This window comes from Catharus ustulatus, chromosome 3 (genome assembly GCF_009819885.2).
Source record: "Catharus ustulatus isolate bCatUst1 chromosome 3, bCatUst1.pri.v2, whole genome shotgun sequence".
NCBI lineage: Eukaryota > Metazoa > Chordata > Aves > Passeriformes > Turdidae > Catharus > Catharus ustulatus.
The window spans coordinates 8,534,625-8,558,070 of NC_046223.1; the positions used below are offsets into that span (position 1 = coordinate 8,534,625).

General features: G+C 56.6%; 3 protein-coding genes across 3 annotated transcripts; 1 reads left to right on the forward strand and 2 right to left on the reverse strand.

The window, feature by feature from the left end:
• Nucleotides 1–851: 851 nt before the first annotated feature.
• On the forward strand, nucleotides 852–15,762 carry PEX6 (peroxisomal biogenesis factor 6). The gene is made up of 17 exons (XM_033055096.1): nucleotides 852–1,709; nucleotides 1,786–1,946; nucleotides 2,711–2,794; nucleotides 3,465–3,567; nucleotides 3,721–3,857; nucleotides 3,935–4,046; nucleotides 6,644–6,852; nucleotides 7,007–7,199; nucleotides 7,557–7,633; nucleotides 7,722–7,854; nucleotides 9,994–10,199; nucleotides 10,299–10,360; nucleotides 10,802–10,910; nucleotides 11,628–11,744; nucleotides 12,323–12,400; nucleotides 14,669–14,808; nucleotides 15,130–15,762. The coding sequence occupies exons 1-17, from the start codon at nucleotides 852–854 to the stop codon at nucleotides 15,264–15,266; spliced, it is 2,916 nt and encodes a 971-aa protein (XP_032910987.1). The 3' UTR covers nucleotides 15,267–15,762.
• A 1,328-nt stretch (nucleotides 15,763–17,090) lies between these two features.
• On the reverse strand, nucleotides 17,091–19,357 carry GNMT (glycine N-methyltransferase). The gene is made up of 6 exons (XM_033055097.1): nucleotides 19,054–19,357; nucleotides 18,784–18,911; nucleotides 18,375–18,488; nucleotides 17,741–17,883; nucleotides 17,494–17,615; nucleotides 17,091–17,399 (listed from the first exon to the last, which is right to left on the reverse strand). The coding sequence occupies exons 1-6, from the start codon at nucleotides 19,257–19,259 to the stop codon at nucleotides 17,228–17,230; spliced, it is 885 nt and encodes a 294-aa protein (XP_032910988.1). The 5' UTR covers nucleotides 19,260–19,357; the 3' UTR covers nucleotides 17,091–17,227.
• Nucleotides 19,358–19,640: 283 nt separating this feature from the next.
• On the reverse strand, nucleotides 19,641–23,212 carry CNPY3 (canopy FGF signaling regulator 3). The gene is made up of 6 exons (XM_033055099.1): nucleotides 23,083–23,212; nucleotides 21,257–21,380; nucleotides 21,028–21,124; nucleotides 20,541–20,663; nucleotides 20,239–20,356; nucleotides 19,641–20,104 (listed from the first exon to the last, which is right to left on the reverse strand). Exons 1-6 carry the CDS (start codon nucleotides 23,183–23,185, stop codon nucleotides 19,899–19,901), a joined length of 771 nt encoding a protein of 256 aa, XP_032910990.1. The 5' UTR covers nucleotides 23,186–23,212; the 3' UTR covers nucleotides 19,641–19,898.
• Nucleotides 23,213–23,446: the final 234 nt, after the last annotated feature.

The following is a 23,446-nucleotide window of genomic DNA, read 5'->3' on the forward strand; positions in this document are numbered from 1 at the left end:
TTGGGCACTGCAATGTCAAACAGACATTAAAATTGTTAGAGAGTTTCCAAAGAAGTGCAATGAGGATGGTGAAGGGTCCGGAGGGGGGGAAGCCTTGTGAGGAGCAGCTGAGGTCGCTTGGTCTATTGAGTTTGGAAGAGACTGAGGAGAGACCCCATCCTCATCTGCAGCTTCCTCGCGATTAAAGCAGAGGGGCAGACGCGATCTTTTGTCTGTGGTGACTGGTGACAGGACTGAGAGGATGGCTCTAAAGCTGTATCAGGGGAGGTTTAGGTTGGATATTAGGACTAAGTTTCTTCACCCAGAGGCTGGCTGGGCACTGGAACAGGCCCCCCAGGGAAATCAAGTCCCGCAGAGTTCAACAGGTGTTTGGACAACACTCTCGGGCCTTCTCTGTGATTACAGGGACAGAAGTTCGGCTCTGATAGTTCTTCCAACTCAAACTATTCTATGATTTCCTAAGTTAGTTCAGCACTAACACCAATACAAGTCCATTTTTTTTCAACCAGGTGCACCCTCTCAGCCCACAAAATCTCCTCGGGCTGCCGCTGGCGTCCTTCCCCTGCACACCGCGCTGCCCTGGGGCGAGCGGACAGCGAAAGCCCCGCCCGCCTTTTTGGGACATTCCCCTCTGTCCCAGCTCCTGCAGGCTCCGGCTGCACACCGCTGGGGAGGACGCGGCGGCCTCAGAGGGTGCCGCTGCCGCCAGCCCGGCTCGGAACAAGCGCCGGAGGACGGCCGGCCCTGCCCAGCCCAGCCTCTCCGGGGCCGCTCTGCGCCGCCGCTCTGCGCCTCGGCGGGCGGGGCGGCCACCGCGCTCCGCCCCGGCCCGCCCCGCTCCCCGGGCCGCGATGGCGGTGGCCGTGCTGCGGCCGCTGGACGCGGCGCCGGCCGAGCTGTCCCCGGCCACGGCGCTGCTGCTGGCGCCGGCGGGGCTGTGCGCGGCGCTGCGCGGGCGGGGCGGAGCGCTGGTGCTGGCGGTGCGGCCGGCGGGGCGCGGCGGGGCGCAGCCGGTGCTGCTGAGCGCCGTGGTGCTGGAGGCGGGCGGGCGGCGCGGCGCGGAGCTGTGGCTGCGCGGGGCGCTGCTGCGGCGGCTGGGGCTGGCGGCCGGCCGGAGGGTGGCCGTGTGGCCCGTGCGGCGCCCGCCGGCGCTCGCCTGGGTGCTGCTGGGGGCGGCGGGGCGGGCGGGGCGGCTGGCGGGAGGCGCGGTGCTGGCGCGGCGGGGCGAGGCGCTGCCGGGGCCGGGCCCCGGGCCGGGCCCGCTGGTGCTGGAGGCGCGCCCGGCGCTCCAGGGGTTGCTGGGCAGCGGGACGCGCACCGCCCTGGCGCCCCCGCCGCCCGCCCCGCCGGGCCCCGCCCGCGGCCGCCCCCCCTCAGCCGCCGCGCCGCCCCTCGTCTCCCGCTTCGCCGCCGCCGCCGCCGGCCCGCGGCTGAGGGCGGTGCGCGGCGGGGCGGGCGGCGGCGGGGCGGAGGTGTGGGTGAGCCGGCGGGGCCTGCTGGCGCTGGGGCTGTTCCAGGGCGAGTGGGTGCGAGTGGGCGCGGAGGGGGCGGCCCGCGAGCACTTGGCGGCGCTGCTGGCGCGGCCGCCGCCCTGGGAGTACCCGCGGGCCGCCCGCCGCGGCCTGGCCGACGGCACCGCGCTGCTGGCCCCGGCCCTGGCCTTCAACCTGGGCTGCGACCCCGCCGCCGCCGCGCACCTCCGCCTGCAGGTGAGCCGGGGCCGGGCACGGCGGGGAGCGGGCCGGCGGCAGCCGCGGCTCACGGTGCGGCCCGCCCGCCCTGCAGAGGTACGAAAGGACCGGCGCCGCGGATGGGAAGGGCAGCCGGTCCGTGCTGTCTGTGCCCCCGTTCGCCAAGGAGGTGCGCCTGGAGATCGTCTGCTCGCCGGCCTACAGCACCCGGGGAAGCTACGACAGCGTGCTCTACAGGCACTTCGAAACGCCGAGGTGAGCTGTGCGGGCGGACTCTGTGTACCACATGCTGGGGATGTGCACATTGACGCCCCCAGTTAAGGGGCTGTGAGATACACTGTGTGTTTGTAGTATACACTGTGTGTTTGTGCCACACACTGGGGATGTGCACATTGACACCCCCAGTGCAGGGGCTGTGTGGTTTTAGAATATCCCCTTGCAGTGTCCTGTCACGAGTGTGCTCTGCTTGGACAGAGCACTTCTTGTCCTGTCCTTCAGAAGTTATCCTCCTGTGTCATGATCCATCATCCATTGCTGAGGGCTCACAAATGCTGCCCACAAACTTCCGTTGTGGAATCACAGTTTTTTTAAATCTCTGTGAATCTCCGTGTTTGTAATCCCAGTTTTCAGCTAAGTGAGTCTGGAAACTGGATGTGTTGTTATCTCCTCTGATGCCTGTGCCCGAGCACCCTTCATATGGCTTCCAAGACTATTTGTTGGGATTATTCCCAGCTATTCCATAGATAAGGTGGAGATTTTGTCTAAATGAGACGCTCTAATGACATTCATCTATACCATTTCCAAAAGGCTCCCATCAGTAGTCTGGATACGTCTGGTTCCATCCAGTGCATGCCAAATTTTTCAGTGACTGTTGATAGTTCTATTGACAGGCAAAGAGTGAGACAGTATGAATAACTATGTCCTTTTCTGTAAAAACATTTGTGGTACAGGGCAGGGAGGGCACACAACCAGAAGGATTTACACTCTTTCACTGGTGAAACTCTTTGGGTTTTTTGTAGGCTGGTCCAGGAGGGAGATATCCTGTGTGTTCCAACATTTGGAAGTGCTGAATTTATAGAACTAAATGCAGACAAGTTTCTAAGGTAGGTGCAAACAAACTGTGGCTCTATTGCTTTGTACCAGAAGAGCAGAGATACCTTTCCATGATTGACTCTCTTGAAATCAGATAGTTTATTCCCTTCTGATCTGTCCCTGGATTTTAGTGTTTTATCTGTCTTTTAATATACTGGGAAGAGGGAAATGTTTTTGTTGGATTGTGGACGGCTGCAGCTAAGAGGAAGGCCTCCATTAGCTCATTCAAATAGCCAGGAAGGGAAGAAAGGAAAAAAAGAGGTAGAGGAACTGATGGGGATAAAGTGTGAAGAGGAAGGGATGGCCTGGGGTCAGTCAGAGCCGTGTAAAGAAAGCAAAGTGGGAACTGGGCTTCTCAGCTTGTGACAAACAACAAAATGTGAATATAAGCCCTAGGAGTTCATGTTAGAAAAACTTTCTGTTTGGCCACCAATTCTGCCTTTTTTGGCTTTGGAAGAGTTGCGCTAAATGGAAGATGGAAGGTCCCCTTTGTATCAGGATAATGGTGTTCCCAGTGGCATTCTCAGCATTCACATTGGCTGATCCTTGTGCATACTACAAGGGGACAAGAATATCCCTGCTTACCTGTGCTTTTCCGCTGTCTTCTTGTCGGCATTTATATTGTTTCTTCCTTCAGGATCTCAGCTCAGCAGTTTAGAGTGATTGTTTTGTTTCTCTTAGGTGGCCAGAGCTTTATTTCAAGGTGAAGAAGATTGTGGGTATGGTGGAAGGCGAGCAGTCCGAGGGGTACCTGGTGGACACCCAGAACACATCTCTCTATCTGGTGAGATGTCCCTGGAGAGCAGGGAGGAGACCTGAGGCTGAGCTTGGACTGGGCATAACAAATGCCTCCCTGCCATTGGAAAATGACGTTTCAGGGCAGATTTTGTCACTTGGCACCTGTCTTTACTTGGATGGTGTTTTTCCTTTCTCACAGGTGGGCTCAACAAACAGCACTGTCCCATCTGCCCCAGCCTATAACAGCAGCGAGTTCTGGAGCAGTTTGTCTCCCGCGGGACTTTCTGACGTTGTGAAACAGCTCTGCGATGCTCTTCGGCCTCACTTGAACTGCCAGTGAGTTAGGATTCCTTGGAGTGAGCCCTGGAAGAGGTGGGGCCAAGGCCACAGGGAGACCTCCCTGTCTGTTTCAGGGTCAATGCACTGAGCGGCGTGGGCAGTGTTCTCCTCTCGGGGCCGAGTGGCAGCGGGAAGCTGATGGCCGTCAGAGCTGTGTGCAGCTGCCTCAACCTCCACCTCTTCAAGGTAGTTCCTCCTCTGGCCAGTGGATTGGTGGATTTACAACAGACAGAATTGTGGAAATGGTTTTTAAATCAGCCCTGCCAACAGCCTTGCTGCAGCCATCACATGAGCCCATCCAGGAGCTGCTTCCATGTGCACATGCAGACAAGTGAGGCACAAATGATACTGAGATCTTCTTTAGCTGAGTGGGAAAAGAAAATCAGCCCTTGGTTTCATGCTAGCACATGTACCAGACCTGGCTCAAAATTTCTTAGCATGTACAGCTGCCCTGTGACTGTGTTCACATTCACTACCACCCCCCTGCCAAAAGCAGGGAAGTGGCAGGTGAAATTCACTGCAGTTGGTTTTATGTGGAATATGATATAGTTCAAGCTGTTGTTACTAAGAATTTGGTTTTATGTCAACGGCTCCATGAAAACTTGTACTCTGCTCTCCATATGTGTAAAAAATCAGACCACATTTTATGAAACAAATTTGAGAGTGGGTGCTGTTGCTATGCAAATCCTTGACTTGACACAGATTGAATATCGTGGGCTCCCCATCACAAAGTTGGAAAAATTCAGAGAAGGACACTTGGTAAGATCAGGGGTCTAGACCAGTTTCTGTGCGGGGAAAAACTGAGTAAGTTCTTCAGCTTGAAAAACAAAGAATTTAGGGAGAGTTTGATACAAGTTTTTACAAGATCTTTTTGAATGAGATTTTTCACAAGAGCTTGAGTGGTCAGCAGAGCATGGAAAGTGTTTACTTTTCTCTGTGCCAGCATGAGGCCTGTGGCTGTCAGGCGAAGCTAGTGGGAGCAGGCAAGCTAACGGAGATGTTCCTCTGTGTAGGTGAGAGTATTTGGATGAGAAATCTACTGTTACAAAACCACATCTGACTGGGAAAAGCCCTTTTGATGGGAATGGTAGCTGCCTGTATGGCCAAAATGAGGTCAAGAACCCAAAAAGGTTCTGGGAACCAACACAGTTTTCATTGACTTATTAAAATTGCTCTTTTCCTTCAGCATACCTCTTTTATTCACTCTGACAGTCCAGGATTATCCCACAAATGCTTTCATTTCCTTGAATCTGTAGAGATATATTTGCAAAAGCCAGAGGAAGTTGTGTGGTGACTTTCCTAGGAGACTTTTTGAAATTCTGAAAGGACATGGAAGAAGAGGAAAAATTGAAATAATAGAGCAGGAAGGTTCCTCTTTTTGTGGAAGGCAATCCTGGGCTTGCTCTTCCTTTTGGTGGATATTTTTAGAGTAAACTGTTTTCCTGTTCTTTTCTCTCCAAGTAAAGCTGTAGCATTGGGTCAGTGGAGCAGGTGGGTAATGCTGTGGCCTGCTGCTGTGCAGCTCAGCTGGGGATGATAATTTGTGGTGCTGAGCTCTGACTTTTCTACCACACCTCTTGGTATTCAGTGAAAGATTGCAGGGATTTTGCTTCAGACCATGGACCTTCAGATCCGTGTTCAGGATGTGTTTAGGAGCGCTCTGTCACTGTCATGGCCTGTCAGGTGGCTTCCAGTTCTAGTGGGGTGTGTGTGCGAGGCTACAGCTCTGGTTTCAGCCTTGTGTGCTACTTTTAAAGACTAACACAATTACTGTTGAAGACAGAGATACTTTCTGTCTATCTTATTCTCCTACCCCAGCTTTTACTCTCTCCTCTCCCTTTCTCACTGACTGCAGTGCTTACACAGCCATTCCACCTTCTCTTCCCTTTCTCTAACTGTTGTGTCTGCCGTCCCAGCAGGACACAGTGATTCTTCCTCACTCTAATCTCCACCACTTGATGATAAACAATTTTTTGTCCTTTCTCTCTGCCTTTCACTACTTGCATACTGCTGCCATTAGGTCTGCCACAATCCTAACTCCTGGGTTTTTTGTGTAGTACATGGAGCACAGGAGTTCCTCTGCTCTGTGTCCCTGTCCTTACCCTTTAGGGAGCTCTTCTCCCTGCCTCAGGCTGCCTTTTCTGAGGATGAAACTCAGGGAATCCCAGAGATGGTTTGGGTCTCCCTGGGCAGCCTTGCAGCGCCAGGAGGCAGCACTGCCTGTTCCCAGGCTGCTGTTGAAGGCTCACTGGTCACCTCTCCCCTTGGATGACTTCATCAAGTGTTTGCTTTGTAAACAGTGTCTGGGCCCCTCGCCACCCACAGCTTCCCCCAAACACTGGTCACCTTTACCTTCCTCCTGCACTTTGAGCCTGTCTGGCACTGGTTGAGCGCTTTCCTGGGCCTCCTCCTCTACTTACTGCACTGTTCTGCAAGATACTTTGTTTTTGCTGTCTTTCACAGCTCTCACCTCCCTTCCAGCTTAGGTTGTTGCTGAGCTGTGATATCCACTGTATGGATTTCTCTGGTCCCTTTGCCTCACCTTTTTCAGATAAGACCCTCCTGCCTACCTCACCTCTTGCAGAGAAGTGAGAAACAGCCATTTATCCGTGCCAAGGCATTCTGAATGTGGCTGTTTTGAGTACGACCTCAGTGTGTTTCTGGGAAGTACTGAGCTTGATCTCCTCTGAGCCGTGAATTGCCTGTGGAAAGCTTTGTGGAATGTTGTCCTAGGCCCCCCCAGCTGTCCGTGTTGCAACTGTGTTGTGTGGTGTGTCTGGCAGGTGGATTGCGTCAGTTTGTGCAGTGACACCAGCGCGGCCACAGAGGAGAAAGTACAGGTGGCCTTCAGCCAGGCCCAGCAGTACCAGCCCTGTGTGCTGCTGCTAAAAGACATCGAGGTGCTTGGCAGAGACAGAGATGGGCTTGGAGAGGATGCCAGGGTCATTGCTACTCTGAGGCAGCTGCTCCTGGACAGAGACCCAGCACTGAGGTATGGACCCTGCATGTTTGCTGTGGGTATCTGAGGTAATTGTTTGCTTCTGCCAATGGCCTAGCCATGGGAGAGCGAGTTGAAATAAGTGATGGCAATGTAAGAGGGCACTTCCACAGAGCTGAAACCATGCACTGTCCCTTTCTCTCCACAGCTACCCTGTCCTAGTGATTGGCACAACCTGCAAGCCCCAGAACGTTCCCACAGATGTGCAGACTGCTTTCCTTCACGAGGTGAAGATCACAGCCCCTTCAGAGGAGCAGAGAAGGTTGATGCTGAGCATGCTGACTGCCAGCCTGCCTCTGGGCAAAGAAGTGAGCCTGTCCAAGCTGGCCCGGAGGACTGCCGTGAGTAAAACCACAGCAGTGTGTGGAGAGGGGCAGGCTGGGAGTGCTGGGTCAGTCTTCCCTGGCTGGCCTTGGAGAAAGGGGTGATTCCCACAGCCCAGACAACTTCTTCAGTGGTTAATCCTGATGCTCAGACATCAGCTTTTAAATACAGCTTTCTAGTGCCTATGAACTCCACACCTTTGCAGAGGTTTTGGCTGATGTTCAGCTCTACTAATAATGAAAAGAATGAAGCTAGAGCCTTTAACCAGAGGCTCAAGGAACAGCTCTGCAAGGAATTTTTCCCTGTACTTTTTATGGTCTAGGTGTAGCTGTGGTCAGGGACTGAACTGATGCTTGTTGTTTCCACATTCACAGGGATTTGTGCTGGGAGATTTCTGTGCCTTGTTGTCCCACAGCAGCCGGGCTGCTTGCACCCGCATCCAGGCATTGAGGTAGCACAGGCAACAGGGCAGGGGGTGGGGAGGGCAGGGGCTGCAGCAGTAGTGGGGCAGAGCCTGACTCCCTTTCTTTCCTCGTCAGTTTTCCAGGTGGACTGAGCGAAGAAGTGGAGAGGGATTTTTGCACTGCTGGGTTCCCGGTGCTTGAGGAGGATTTTACTGCTGCACTGGACCAGCTGCATGATGCCCACTCACAGGCAGTGGGAGCCCCAAAGGTGGGATGCTGGGGCACAAGGAGGGGGTGGGTTCTGCAGAGCTCTTGGCTCAAGATTGCAGATCTTTCAGGGCTATGCTCTGACACATTGCTTCCTGCTCTCTCCTTCCATTCCTTCCCCCAGCTTTCAGTTCGAAACAGTCCTCTGGACTTTTCTCCGTTGATTTTCACCCACTTGGCTTGGAATTTGTCAGGGAAGCTCTTGGAGTGCTAATTGCTGACCAGTTAATTGGCTGGTGCTGGAGGGATGCCACCTGTGCTGCCCAGCCTCTTTGGGGGCAAAGGCTGCCCTGCCTCACTGAGATCTCCTCATCCACCTGGCCTGGGCTCAGGCTGGTGAGGGAGTTTTTCCACTCATGTGGAAGTCTTAGACTTGATCCCTGGCCTTGGATGCTGCTTGAGCTGGCATGGGCTTTTTTGATAGACATGAAGTTTGAAGAACTTGGGGTTTCTTCAGGGAAAGTGACATGGAGGGTCTGAGAAAACCAGCAGTGAGCTTCTCAGAAAGGCTGTGGTGTGCTTTTGGCAGCTCAGCACCCAGGAAAGCAGCATTTGGGGTGACTGGTTTGGCTGCATAATGTGGTGTTAGGACCAAGCAAAGTCATCAGAACCTCTTTTCCATGGCTGTGAGTGCAAACAACTGAGTTCAGCACAGGACAGGAAGCCTTGGCATTGGAGCAGTTCCTCTGGCACCTTCCCCAGCTGCCCACTTAATTCATGAAGTGAGCTCGTGTTTTATGGTGTTCACCGAGTTTGCTGTAAGACAAATAACCACAGAGCATGCTCAGCAGTGACCTGTGTGAATGGGAGTTAATTTTGTTTGTATTTTACATTCCTTTATTGATTTCTTAGTAATTGGTTGTGGTGAGGAAGCCCATTAGCAGACCTGGATACTCTCAATGTACATGGCTTTCAGTTCCCTGCTTGCACTTTCTGGTTAGTCACACATTTGTCTGCATTTAACAGCCTGAGCCTTCTGGAGAGAACTGATTCCAAAACTCCACTTGTTAACAGTGTCTGCACCGTGTCTTAGACTTACCGTGTCCTTCCCTGAAAACAACATTGCTGCAGTTCTCCAGCTCCTGTGCTCGTGTCTGTAGAGCTCTTTCTAGCAAGTCAGGATGAGCAAAAGTGCAGAGAAGAGGGCAGCTCTTCCATTCATTGTCACTGCAGAAGGACCTGTGACCTTTTGCTTTACAAGTTGAGGTTTTTTTCTGAAAATACTTATTTTGTTTGACCTAATGTTCCTGGTGGACAGCTAAAGAAATGAAAGAAGATAACATCATCTCCAGTAGTGAAGGAAGGAGATGCAGATTGGCTGAGAGGGAAAGAATTTTGCCCTAAGCTATTTTTAAACTCCCCACTTGTGCTGACACCAGCAGCCAGCAGGTGGGGGAAAGTGTGGGGCTCTGCTTTCTCTGCAGCTCACAGGAGAGCTGCTCTGGCTCAGGAGGTTATCATGCAGATTGTGGCATTCCAGCTATTTCTAAAGCTGTGAGCAGAGCAGCAGCATGCTCTGGGATAGTTCTGCTCAAAATAACCCAAGAGGCATTGGCTCACCCATCTGAGGGTTGGTGTCTGTTCTCTGTGACCCCTCACATGTCTGCAGCTGACCCCATCCCTGTTTCTCATGAGCATACATGGACTTTGTTCTTGCATCCCCTCTTTCAAGAGCAGTGAGTGTTCCATACACTGTCCTGCAGGATGTCTGTCCTTACACCCTCCTTGCCATCACAGAGGTCCTGGCAGCCCAGGTTCTGTCCCTCAGCAAGGTGTGAAGCCCTTGCACGGTCGCACCTCTTTGGGGGACAAAGTGCCCTGCACACAAGTCACTCATAGGTGCAAGATCCAGATTTCTTTTTTAAAAAAATATCTTGTTTTTACCTTTCCTCATGCATCCCAAAGGCTGTCTGCAGCAAGACTCTCCCCTCAAAGCTGCAGGCAACCCTGGCAGATACTTTCCCTGGGGTATTTTTGCTGACAGATGATATGAGGGTGAGTTGATGCTTGGGGACATGATTGTACAGTTTGTTTTCTCCATTGCAAAGCTCAGAAAAGGGGAAATGTGGATACTGGATACTGGAGCTGCCCAAGCGTGCTCAGGAATAAGTGCTGACAGGGATTCTCCCTCTCTTGGCAGATCCCCTCAGTGTCCTGGCAGGATGTTGGTGGGCTGCAGGAGGTGAAGAAGGAGATCCTGGACACTATCCAGTTACCTCTGGAGCACCCCGAGCTGCTGTCACTGGGTCTGTGCCGCTCTGGTCTGCTGCTGTACGGGCCTCCAGGGACAGGGAAGACCTTGCTGGCAAAAGCCGTGGCAACAACGTGCACCATGACATTCCTCAGGTAAGAAATGTGGGGGGCTGGTTCACACAATGGGTCTGACTTCCTCCCAGCAGGGGATGGGTGTGCTCAAATTGACTTCCTCTTCTCCCTGCCCCACAGCGTGAAAGGGCCGGAGCTCATCAACATGTATGTTGGGCAAAGTGAGGAGAACGTGCGCAATGGTGAGGATGTGCATCCTGCTCCTGCACCTGGGGAGATGGGGCTTTTCTGGAGAGCTGCAGGGAAGGAGGTAGTGCTTAAACCCCCCTTCCCAACTCCCACCCACAGTTCTCAGCAAGGACTGGAACCCAGCTATCTCCTACAGACCGTTCCCTGCTCCCTGCAGCTTCCCCCTCCCACTCTCTCTGCTCTGTTGCTCCTGTCCCTGGTGTTCCTGATGGGACAGCAGCCCCTCAGAGACACAGCTGAGCCTCAGGGCCCATCCTGCTAGGTGCTGCCTGTCCCCAGTCTATTGAGCTAGTCAGGAAGGAGCAGTTGGCAGTGGTGATACAGTGGGCATCTGGTTTCCATCCACAGCTCTTCCCTGCTGGGAATGTATCGGGTTCTATTGCTGTTGACTGCTCCTCCACATCTTTTTCACTTTTTGTGCTGTCTTCTCACAGTGTTTGCCAGAGCCAGAGCAGCTGCTCCCTGCATTATCTTCTTTGATGAACTGGATTCCCTGGCCCCCAGTCGTGGGCGAAGTGGAGATTCAGGGGGTGTCATGGACAGGTGAGTGAGCATCAGGTGTCCTTGGGAGAGCAGGATTCCTGCCTCAGCTGCAGGCAGTGCATGAGATTGCCCTGAAAGGCAGAGTCCATTCCACCCCTCTTTCTCTGTTTTTTCCCCTCTCTGCTACCTTAAGCTCTCAGCATGGCCTGTCTCTTCTCTCTGAGCATTAGTACTGCTGTTTGCATTGCCTCTGGTTCCCGATTGCCCAAGCTAGTTGTGCAAACATTTGGTTAAGACAGTCTCCTCCATCTGCTTCTGTGGCTGCCAAGTGCTCCCTTTGGCCTCTCCAAGGTCATCCTTCACACCCCTGCTGTGCTGTCCTCCTATTAGCTGCTGTTTCCCTGTGGTGAGAAACCTTTCAGCTGCTTCTGGTAGAAGCAAGGTATGTACAGCTTAGAGATAGCCAGAAACAGGGTTATTTTCCCTAGGCCTCCTCTGCTCTTCTGCTGAGCTGGCAGTCCCCACCCAGTCTTCCTGCTCTGCAGGACTGTCTAGGGTTTGGATTACTATGCAGTGAGCCCATGTGCTCACTGTCTGTGCTAATGGAGAAGTCTGGGTGGCCGTGTAAGGGCTCTTCAGGGAAGAGAAATAGGAGCTGAAGTCAGAGAAATGGACCTGCCACTGGCCTCACTTCTTCCTTTTTTGGTTGGTGGCTGAGAGAGACACTGGGTGACTTGCCAAGGCCTAGTTCAGAGTATCCTGTCTTGCTCCCTGCAGAGTTGTCTCACAGCTCCTTGCAGAACTTGATGGCCTTCATTCCAGCAGAGAGGTGTTTGTCATTGGAGCCACAAACAGGCCTGACCTCTTGGACCCAGCTCTGCTACGGCCAGGCAGGTATGTCACATCCTACCCTGCCTCACTCCAGGGGGTTCCCCAGAGCTCCTCAGGCACTGGTGAGCAGGACTGTGTCCCCACATTGTTTGTGAAGGCCCCTGGCCGTGGCTCACAGTGAGCCAAGAGGAGGCTGGTGCCTGTAGCAGCAGCATAAGACACCACACCTTGTTGCCCCCATCACTCTGGTTACTGCCCCAGCAGCACAGCAGGGCAATGAGGGACCTGCTGTTGCACCAAACAATGGCAGGAATTGGTGCCCAGGGCCATTTCTGCACAGCTGTCCCCCAGCCAGTCTTCAAGCCCGACTCCTCAAGCTTGTCCTGTGGGAGCACTTTGTATCTGCTGCTGTTGAACCCTGTGTGGTTCCTGTCAGTCCATTTCCCCAGCCTGCCACTGTCCCTCTGAAGAGCAGCCCTGCCCTCTGGCACATCAACTGCTTCAGGCTCTGTATCATCCACAAACTGGACAGCAAAAGGAGCTGTCCTAGGGCTACCCTTCAGCTCCTGGTGCACAGGGCTGAGCACTTGTGGCAGGTTTGCTTTGGCCTGTTCCCAGCTGTCTTCTCTCTGTGCTGACAGGTTTGACAAGCTGGTCTACGTGGGCATCAGCGAGGACCGAGAGTCGCAGCTGCAGGTGCTGAGCGCCGTCACCAGGAAGTGAGTGACAGCGTGCTCTTGAAGCACCCTCCCACCACCTCCCAGGAGGTTACTGCCTTCCTGGGGCTAATGCTTAGCGTGCTCCATCTTGGCTTCATGTCTGAGCCCTGGGGAGCAGCTGAGGTCACTGAGCCACAGCCAGCGTGTAGGGCAGGAGCAATTTCCAGAAGCTGAGCTGGGACTGGTTTTTCTACAAGATGGGCAAAGCTCAGCTTGTCTGTCCAGGTGGAGGGGTTGGTAGAGTTTTCCAGCCACTGTGCCACTATGCTCTTTGTAAGGAGCTCAGCCAGATCCTAGTGGTGTAGGGAGACTGCAGTGCAGCTGCAGGACAGGAAGCTCCCATTTGATTCCTGCAAGAGTTCTCCTGCTGTTTGCCAAGCCAAGTGTGAAGGCAGCTCCGTTCAGCTCACTGTCTCTCCTTTGGTGCTCAGGGGTGTTCAGGCTGTGATCTGTGTGTTCTTCCCAATCACTGACTGTGTGAGATCACTGAACAGCAGAGTTTGGATGTTCTTCCAGCTGCTCTGAGCTCCTGGGAGCATCTCTGAAGGGAGAAAAGCAAGCCCTCAGTTGCAGAGGTACCACCCATCACAGCTGGGTGAGTTGCTGTGACTGTCTCTGCAGGCACTCTGACCCGGATAGCTGTGATCACCACTGCGTGTTAGTAGGAGAGGTGAGAGCGTGGGCTGGCTGCAGGCAGCTTGTCACAGCCTGTGTCTTGGCCACCATGCCCTCCAGCAGCTGCTGGTCATGCTGAAGGAGGCTCACTGTCTGCAGCATGGCTCTGATGGGATGATTTGGTGTTGCAGTGGTTTTGTACTCTGTCATTAAACATGTTCTTATCCAGTCCTGGCTGTAGGTTGTTCCCAGGCATGTGGAGCACTTAATTTATCTAGGTGAGAAGTCAAACACCAATGGGGTAAACAGATTGTGTTCTAGAGAGGTACAGTAATTTCACGAATACAAGCCGCAGCAATTTGACCAAAATTTTGGTGGAAACCCGGAAGTGCGGCTAATAGTCGGGGGAGGCTAATATGTGAATAATTTTCTGACATTTACAACCCCAGACGTGCCAGCCAGGGCGCCGAGCCAAGCACCTGCCAGTAAAAGCCGGCATTTCGCAATTGTTACGGTGTTACTGTGTTGCCCTGGCTCCCTGCAGGCAGCACAGGGGGTGGGGAGAGAGGCAGGAGAGCTCTCTTCCCTCCTCTGCCGCAGCCCAGGGGAGGACGGGTAGGGGGGGCGCGCCGCCATTGCCGCAGCCCGGGGAGGACGAGGGGGGGGGGGGTGCCGCCATTGCCGCGGCTCCGGGAGCCGACGGGAGCCCTGCGCAGCCATTGCTGCGTCTCAGGGAGGAGGCGGGGTGCTTTGTCCGCGCCCGCCGCCGGCGCCATGGGCGCGGGAAAGCTCCGTCCCTGCCCGCCGCCAGCGCCACGGGCGCGGGAAAGCTCCGTCCCCGCCCGCCGCCGCTGCCGTAGGAGCGGGGGAAACTCCGTCCCTGCCTGCCACCGCGGGGCAGCACCGACCCGGGGTGACCGAGCCCAGTGGCAGCGCCGGGCTGGGCCACCTGGCCCCGTCAGCGGCCCCTAGCGGGCCGAGCCTGCACAACCTTAGCTCAGCCAGTAAACCCCGCCCTCCCGCGGTTCTGTTACTAATTGCACGCGGGTCCTCGCTGCGAATGACAGAGCGGCTTATATTCGGGTGCGGCTTATTTATGGACAAAAAACGAAATATTTGCCAACACCCAGAGATGCGGCTTATACTCAGTGCGGCTTGTATTCGTGAATTTACTGTAATCCTGCACCATGGCTCCAAGAACACTCTCTGCATCCTTTGTGCTTCTCAGCCTGGAACCAGAGATGTTGTGGATGCCCCATCCCTGGACGTGTTCAAGGCCAGGCCAGATGGGGCTTAGAGCATCCTTGTCCAGTGGAAGGTGTCCCTGCCTATGGCAGGGAATTGGAACTGCATAATCTTTAAGAACCCTTCCAACCCAGGCCATGTTGTGGTGCTGTGATTCAGTTTCCTTTAATCCTGCTTAGAGAGAGGATCTTGGTGCAGGGATGTTTCAAAGAGAGGTGGCTGTTGGAAAAGCAGTAAAGCAGACTCATTAATTTTTTAATTTTTTATTTTGAGCATGCAGAGCACATTCTGGAAGTGGCTAAACATGGGTACTCTGCTTGTTCCTGCCCAGTCACACTGGCTACCAAAGCTCTCCTGTTCTTTTTTTTTTTTCTTGGCTTTTACACCTGTGTTTTTCTCTCTTGGCAGGTTTAAACTGGATCCTTCTGTGAATCTCACCACCATCCTAGAAAAATGCCCAGCTCAGCTGACAGGAGCGGATATCTATGCCCTGTGTTCAGATGCCATGATGTGTGCTGTCAAACGCAAGGTGGAGTGGATTGAGGAAGGTAGGAGCCCTGCCCTTACCTGTCCCAGTTGTTGGAGCAGCCCAGCACAGGGGCAGAGAGGAGAGTTGTCAGAGTTACTCTCTGGTGGGTGGGCTATGTGAGAAGATCCTCAGCAGCTTTGGGACCACAGTGCTGGGCTCTGGGTTATTGCCAGGCAGGCAGTTTCTGCACATTTGGTCTTCTCCACCTCCAGTGCTTGGCCCCAGGGGAGAAGGAGAGGGACACAGCTTTTCCTTGCAGTTGTTGATGGCTGGAGCGTGGGTTTTTGGATCTTGCCAGCTGCCCCTTTCTCAGCTTTTTCATGTTGTTTCTGTCATGCAGGGCTGGATACTGAGAAGTCTGCTCTGATCCTGACCATGGAAGACTTTCTGCAGGCTGCTGCCAGGTTGCAGCCATCAGTTTCTGAGCAGGAGCTGCTCAGGTACAAACTCATCCAGCAGAAGTTTGCGGCCTCCTAATGCTCAGCTCAGCAGAGCTGGGGTTGGAGAACAGGCACAAACAGGCACCTGCCTGCTCTTCCCTGATGCCTCCTGGGCTCCTCTTCTTTTGAGCTTGGGTGGAAATAGAGTCTGTGCAGCTTCCCAAGCCAAGGCAAGAGGTGGTGGAAGTGCTACTCTGCTCACCCAGGAGGGTGGTGGATTCTGTAAAGGTCCCTCACATGCCAGTGGGACGTTGTGGCTGCCAGGAACATAGCAGGGTGACTTCCTTGTGGGGGACAAAGCCATGGGCAGTGTAGCACTGTCTCCATGGGTGCCAGGACAGTCAGTGATGGGGGAGCAAGGTTCAAACTGCACCCGGTTTGGCAGCAAGTGCACGGCTGGAGGAGGCTGCTTGTTGGGCTGTCAGCCCAACCTCTCAGTGAGAGGTGCTGGCCAGAGGGCTCAGGGCACTGCTGCTCCAGCTGGCCTGGACTTGACATAGTCTCTGAATAAATACAGGGTTTTTTTAGCTCTAGGTGTTCACTGCCTGATCTCAAGTTGTTGCTGATGGTGTCTGTAGACTCAGGAAGGTCCCTGCAAATTTTTGGGTGGGATGGGTGGTGCAGAGAAATCATTGTCCTGCAGGTAAAGAGGGGAGCACGCCTGTGGACTAAACTGAGGCCACTCTCATCCTGCCAGAATGGCTGGAGCCTGTGGTGGATGAGGAAAGCCTGAGGGAGAGGTGCTTGTTTGGCTTTGAGCTGAGCTCCCTCTGCAGAAGGAGTCCAGTTCTTGCTGGAGGCACTGGGTGACAGCACAAGAGGCAATGGGAGCAAGTGACAGCAAAGAAATTCCCACTGGATAAGAGGGAAAACTTGTCATGGGAAGATGGGGAGCTTCAGTCTTGGAAATACTCAAACCTTGTCTGGAGCTGCATGGTCTGCACTGATTTGTGCTGAGCACCACTTGGCCCAGACCTCCTGAGGTCCTGTCTCACCTCCCTCTGCAGCCTCGCAGCAGCTGCTGGCAGCATCACATATCCCCTGCTTCCCAGCCTTTTCCAAGGGTGCCAGACAAATGGCACCTGAGCTGTGTTTGGCAGCTGCTGTGGCTGGGTGCCTGCAGCTGCCCTCAGCCTTTGTGCAGCCCAAGGGGTTGCTAGTGCCAGGTTTTGCCCCACCTGCTCTAGGCACTGAGCCTGCTGACAGCTGGATCCCTGGGCCAAGTGTGGCTGTGAGGGCCTGCTCCCCCCTGGAGCTCCTCTGCTAAGGGCTGGTTCCACAGCAGCTTCTGGCATTCCATGTGTGAGTCCCCAGCTGCTGCATGCCTGGAGCCCTGTGGCTCTGGCTCTGGTGCCTGAGCGTGTTCAGGCACAGCTATCCCTGACCGCACTGCTCTGTGCTGCTGGATCTGGGCACCACATCTTCCCCAGGGTGGAAAGGAGGGAGCTGCAGCCACAGTAGAAGCACTGGAACACAACTCCCACTCTGGGAGCTCCAGTGGGATGGTGGGTACCCCTATATGGGGCTGAGGAGTGTCAAGAAAAAGAGTCAGCACCTGTTTGGGAAGTGCACATGAAAAAACAGGTTCCAGCACACTCCTGTGAGCGGTGCTGCAGGGACTCAGCTGGGATGTGCAACCACCTGGGAGCCAGTTCACCCTTCCTTCCGCTTCAAGGAGGCCCCCAAGCCCCACACTGCTGGCATGCTGGCACCTGCAGCTGGGTACTGGGCGGGGAAGCTGTGCCTGCACCCATCCTGTACCGCCCCCAGGCTGAGCACCTCCTTCCACAGAGTCCTGAGGAGGCTGTCGCCATCCCCCTTGCCCCATACCCTGCCCATACAGGGACACACGGACCATGATCACAGGTAGCTCTCAGAAATGTTCTTAATTAAGGGGAGAGGTCTCCCAGGTGGCTCTCAGCCATGTCCCCACCCCCCTGCTTGGACCCACAGCTGCTTGGAGCTCTCAGTCACCACAGTCCCATCTCTGTAGGCCCCTCAGCCTGTCTTCTTCACGACGTGGATGAAGTAGCAGGGCACGTGAGCCTGTCCTGGTGTGTAGGGCTGGAAGTCGCCCAGGACAGTGTGCTGGCACTTTCCCTGGAATGCCCCTTTCAGCAGCGCAGTGAAGGCCTCCAGCCGGTGCGGGTAGTACGAGAGCCGAAACTTGCTGCAAGGAGGCAGTGCTGGTGAGGCAGGGGGACAGTGGGGCACAGTGCCAGCCATCCCCCCACGCCAGGAGCCACCTCTGCAGCTCTTCTCACCTCAGCTCCGGGTCTGCCCCTGCCTCAGTGGGGGGGACCTGCACGGTGTAGTCCAGGGTCACCATGTGAGCCTTGTTGTTCACCAGCAGCACTGAGGTGGTGATGTCCTTGGTCAAGTCACTCTGGGAGACCACAGGAGGACATCAGTGGCCCCCAGCCTGGGCACAGTCCTGCTGCCTGGCCCTCTTGGGCCTATGGGGCTGGGTTAAAGGGGACTGGGATGGGGCAGGGCCTGCCAGCCACCGACCTGGTAGTAGATGTTCTTGCCGGGTGGTGCACAGCCCGTGGCCAGGATGTGATCGTAGTTGCGGTGGTCAATGACCAGGACACCCCCGGGCCGCACCATGCTGGCAATGTTCCTCAAGGCCAGCTTGTGGTCACTCTGGTCCCCTGGGAGGAAACTATGGTGTCTCCAAAGCATTGGCACAGCCCATATGCCCTCATCTTACCCATACACACACACACACATGCACACACAGATACCCGCCCCTATCATCTACCCCCAGATCTCAGCTTGGAGAACCCACAGCCCCACCCACGGCATGAGCTCAGGCACGTTCTCAGCCTCACTGGAGCAGAGCATGCCATGTAGGAAACCCACCACAAGTCTGGGTGTGCCTCCAGCCTTGCCAGAGTTGTGACACTGATGCACAAACCACCATGACCATGGAACCCAGTGGGCCCACTCATGTCACAGACTGAGGCATGGGGCCTCAGCTATGCCCTCCCTGGAGAAGCACCATGAAACAGTAGCTGCACCATGTCCAATCCCATCTAATCCCACTAATGACATGAGTTAGGACATGTTCTCAGCTTGGTGGAAGACACTATGCACACACATGCATAGGTGCTCCCCCCTCCTCTCCCCTGCCCCAACTCACCTTTGAAGTCAGGCAGGTGTGCAAAGGAGTTCCCGAGGCAGATGACTGCATCAAACCCATCCCCTGGCTTCTCCAGGTCCTTCTCCAGTGTGAGCCAGTTGGCCTCCTCGATGACTGCAGCACACGGACATGGATGAGGACAGGGACACCCAACAGCCTCCCCTGCAAGCTCCCATCCCAGCATCACCCAGCCCTTCCCAGGCCCTTGTGGGTGCCGGCTCTGGCCTCTGACCAGCAGCCAGACAGGCAAGGACCATGGCTTGTCTTTGCCAAGCAGCTGGCCTTGGCAGGTCCCCGCAGCAAGGCCACCCGGCCAGAGTGGCCTGGGCACTGCGAGGGGCCATGGGCAGTGCGCTGGGGGACAGTGTCAGTGTCTGCAGGCCCCTCCCGGCCCCCACAGCCCCCGCACCCCATCGATCGAAGGGCTCCTCCTTGCGCCGCTCCCAGCGCTCCTTCAGCGCGTACTTGAGCATCTTGTCGCTGGCATCGACGCTGGTCACCTGGAAGCCCTCCTCGAGCAGCATGATGGAGTCCACCCTGGGGACACGGCTGTCAGCGGGGTCGGGGCAGCCGAGGGGGCCGGGGGGGGGCACTGGGGACGGCCGGGGGCAGCGAGGCCCCGGGTAGCCCCGGGCAGGGGGGAGGGACACCTTGGGGGCGGGCGGGAGCGGGGCCTCACCCGGTGCCGCAGGCCACGTCGAGGACGGAGCGGCAGCGGTGCTGGCGGAGCAGCGCCAGGAGCCAGCTGCGGTACTCGTCCGTGCGGCCACGCGTGTCGCCGATGTACAGCTGCCACACGCGGGCCGCCCGCCCGTCCGCATACTGGTCCGGCAGCCCCTCCGCCCCGATTCCCAGCGACCGCGTCCGGTACACGCTGTCCACCATCCCGCCGCCACCGACACGGACACGGCCCCGCAGCCCGGCACCGCCGCGGTCCCTCAGCCTCGCTGCGCCGCGCCCCCGCCGCGCCCCGCCCCCGCGCCCCAGCCAATCGCCGCCGCGTCCGCCCCCGCCGCCCCGCCAATCGCCGCTCGCGCCGCGCCCCTCTCGTCCCCGCCCCCCTGGCCGCGGCCCCGCCAATCAGCGCCGGCCGGCGGCGCTCGCGCCGCACCCCCTCACGGCCTCGACCTTTGCCTCGGCGGGGTCAGGGCCCGGCCCGGCCGCGGCACCCGCCCGCCCCTCAGCGCCCTCAGGGGCCTCAGAGCCGCTGATCCCGCACCCAGCAGCAGCAGCAGCAGAGGCAGGGCCGGCAGTGGCGGTGGCGACTCTGGGGAAAACGTCTTTATTTACAGTCCCGGCGGCGTGCGAGGAGTCGGCGGCGGGGCAGCACTCGCGGCCTCCCGGAGCTGGAGCCCCCGGCAGGGATGCGGAAGGGCCGGGTCCGCGGCTCCGTGACACCTAATCACGGGCTGGCACCTGGGCTGGCGAGGCGGGCCAGGAGCTCCGGTCTCCCCCAGTCACAAGTCCCTTTTCCTTTGGTAGCCATAGGCACAGCGGGGTGAAGCCCCGGGCAGGGCTGCGTGCCTACAGCTCATCAGCTGGGCTGTGGGTGAGCGGAGCCTGCTCCTGGACCCCCTCCAGGGCCTCCCCTGTGTCCGGAAGCCTGGCAGCTTCCTCGTGCTCATCCTTAGGGCCCTTTTTCTTCTTCTTCCCGCTCTTTTTTTTGCTCTGCTTCTCCCCCACGCTTGCCAAATCACCCTTCTTGCCAGTCCATTTCTCTGCCAGGCAGCCTAGGGTAAAGAGGAGAAGAGAGGGCAGAGGGGTCCCTGATGGAGAGGCAGGGCTCCCCATGTTTTAGCAAGGCTTCCCTGCCCTCCTGAGCATTCCATGATTATTTCAGCCCCTGGCAGCAGCCAGGACTTACTTGTGTCCTTTCCTTTTAGCACGTGGTTAGCACAGAGAAATTGGGAGAGATCTTCTGTCTGGTGGTGCCTGTACCAATCTTCGATGACATCTTCATACTCCTCTACCAGCACATCGCACTAGGGCAGAGAGGAGAGCCCAGCTCCAGACAGATGCTGGTGTGGCAGGACCAGGGCCAGGCTTCTGCCACAGGTCCTGTTCCTGTCCTGCTCCCAGCAGCGCACCCTTGGATACTCTCCCCGCTCCACTCCAGCCTACAAGGTCAGAGCAGCCACTGAGGACCAATCCCACAGGGCGGGGTACCTGCTTTTTGAGGTCAGCCACCTCGGCGGAGGTCTCGTTCCACAGCTCGTAGGGGATGTCCATCACCACCTTGACACCCTTGTGCACCAGGTTGTGCAGGGTCTCGAACGTCTCTGACATGCCCTGTGAGAGAGGGAGCAGCACTGCTGGGTGAGGCTGAGCTCCTCCTGGAGGACTCCCACCCTCTCCTCCCAGTGTCAGCCACACAACTCTGCCCAGCTGTGCAGGAACACGGAAGCCAGATCCCTGAGGCCTCAGCGTTACCGGGGAGTTCAGCTGGCAGTGAGTCCCCCTCTGCAAACCTGGTCCCAAACCCGAGAGGAACACAGCCCCTGCACCCCACACGTGATTCTGGGGACAGCATGGCCTCGCGTGCCATGGGGAACTAGCAGGGGATACAGAGGATGGGAAGAATGAACCTGGTTTGTCACTCTGGCAGTGAAGGGATGGATGAGGCACATTTGGGAACTGAAGGAATGGCTCTCACCTTTGCAAATCTGTTACTGCCGCTCCTCTCCTTGTGCAGGTTGTAATCCAACAGCCGCTTGCAGATGTTCTCTGTCACCTCAATTAACCGGATGTCCCTGCATGGAGAGGAGGAAGGGCTCAGGCGTGGGCCCCCAGCAACAGCCAGGGCACAGGGTGAGCCTCCCAAAGCCTCTGGCTCTGGAGGGGCAGCGACAGCAGCAGGAGACTCCTGCCCCGCTCCCACTTACGACTGTGTGTACTTGACAGCAGAGCCCTTCCCATCCAGGAAGCCGTACTTGGTGTCGATCACCTCCTTGGTCTTGCCAGTCTCCTCGAAGGCAGATTTCAGCTCCACGGCCACGTACTTGCACACTGTGGGAAGGAGAGAGCACAAAGGGTTTAGGGAGTGTCACTTCTCACAGGCAGTGTGACAGCACCTGGGACAGCAGCAAGAACCAGCCCCAGGAACTGGGCACACCAAAGCTGCTGAGAACACAAATGACACCTTGGCCATCTCAAGAAATAACCAGGAATGGCTCAGCTGCTTCCACTGGAGAACACTTGAAGCAGGAGCACCCAAAACAATGCTTCAGTGTAAACCAGATGCTGTGGCACAGCTGGGAAGTCACACAGGCTCAGTTATGTCTGCAGCTTTATCCCCCCAAAAAAGCCTCTGCCTCCCTGCCACAAGCTGCTCTCTTCCTTTTAGAAGAACGTGGGGTCTTCACAATGCAAGTCCCAGTGTGGCTCAGAGCTTCTCCTCATGATGACAGCACCTCCCACCTGGTACTGGTTCTGTGCTCTCGGTGCTCTGGGGACACTGGGGCTGTGCTGGGGACTGAGCAGCTGGCAGGGGTTGGTGGGCTGGCTGACCTGACAAGATGCTGGCCGTGAGCTCCAGCAACACAACCTGGGGCTCTGCCTGCAGCATATCAACAGATTTAGAACAACAGTGCATGAGTATTTTTATAAAACTAAAAAAAAAGCTTTATTGCTTCTGTAAAAAGAGCTCAACAGAGCTGTAGAAAGAGACAGCAGGAGAAATATCTCAGGGGTTTACAAGTGGGAATACGGAAGGATGGAAGCCAGGCACAACCCGCTAAGCCAGGGTTTCAGGAAGGTGGAGAAAGCTTTGTCCAGTGCTGTGGGGTCCTGTTTGTCAGAAGCCACCTCTTCTTCGAGCTCCACTTTAGGAGAAGTGCCAAGCTCCAGCAGAAATGGTCTGTCAGCAATGAGCGACTGTCTTCTCCCAGGCAATTATGCGAGTTGAGAGATGCCCCAGGCAGGATGAGAGCGAGGTGGCTTCTCCAGAGCTCCCACGCACGCGCTGAGAAGCCCTGTGCCCACCTCCTGCACAATCCTTTCTCTGCTGGCACAGGGGCTGGAGGTGACTCTGGCCCTTTCTCAGCTGGGATGATCGTTCCTTCCTGCAGACCCTTGGAGCTCAGGCCTCAAGGATGTCCCCCACACCTGCTGCAGTGTCCCCACACGTGCCAGGAGTGCTCATTCCTGAGTCCACTTATCCAGATGCTTCCTGCAGCTTTTGCTGGGCACTGACACAGGTTCCACGCCTGGGCAGGAAGAGGAGCAGAGTGTGGTCAGTGCTTGCTCTGATGCTTCTCTGAGGTTACGCCGGTGCCACAGCAGAACTCGGACATCAGCATCTCCAGAGCTGCTTCCCCGGCAGGGAAAGCTTTGTAAAGAACTCCTTTTTTTTATTTTTATTTTTTTTTTTATTTTCTCTTTGCTGTCCAGCTCCACATACGCCTGCACAGCAAACACAGAGGAAACTGCACCAGACAGCAAATGTCCGTCATGACCTACCCTGGACTGCCTGTGAACCAAAGGGATACTCAGACAGGAAGCATCACGGAGACCGAACTGTAAGCAGCACACACGGCCGGTCCCAGCTACGAGCCGGCAGGCGATCGAGTGACTGCCGGGAACGGCGGTGCCCGCGGGCAGGAGGCGGGCACAGGGGCAGCCCGCGGGGGCGCAGCCCCACACCAGCCCCGCGGCCCGAGCCGACAGCCGGCAGCGGCCGATCGCCCAGGTCCCCCGAGGTTCCACTTACCCTCGCACTTGCTGGGCAGTCGCACCCAGTCCGAGTCGTCGCCCTCCGCCAGCGCCGCCGCCATCAGCAGCATCAGCAAGGCTGCCCCCGCCGCCGCCGCCATGACTCCGTTTCCGGGGCGCGCTCCCGCCCCGCCACGCCCGGTTACCATGGCGGCCCCGCCGCGCCGGCCAATGGCGGGAGCGCGCGTGACCCGCGTGACCAATCCCCGCCGGCCGCCGCCAGCCAATCGCAGCGCAGCGCGGCCCCCGTGGCACCGCCCCCAGGCGGTCCCGCCGGGCGCCCACGTGGGAAGGGGCGCGCACGTGGCCGCGGCCGCCCCTCAGGTACCCAGAGAACCTCCGGGGCCCCTCCCTGCCTCTGG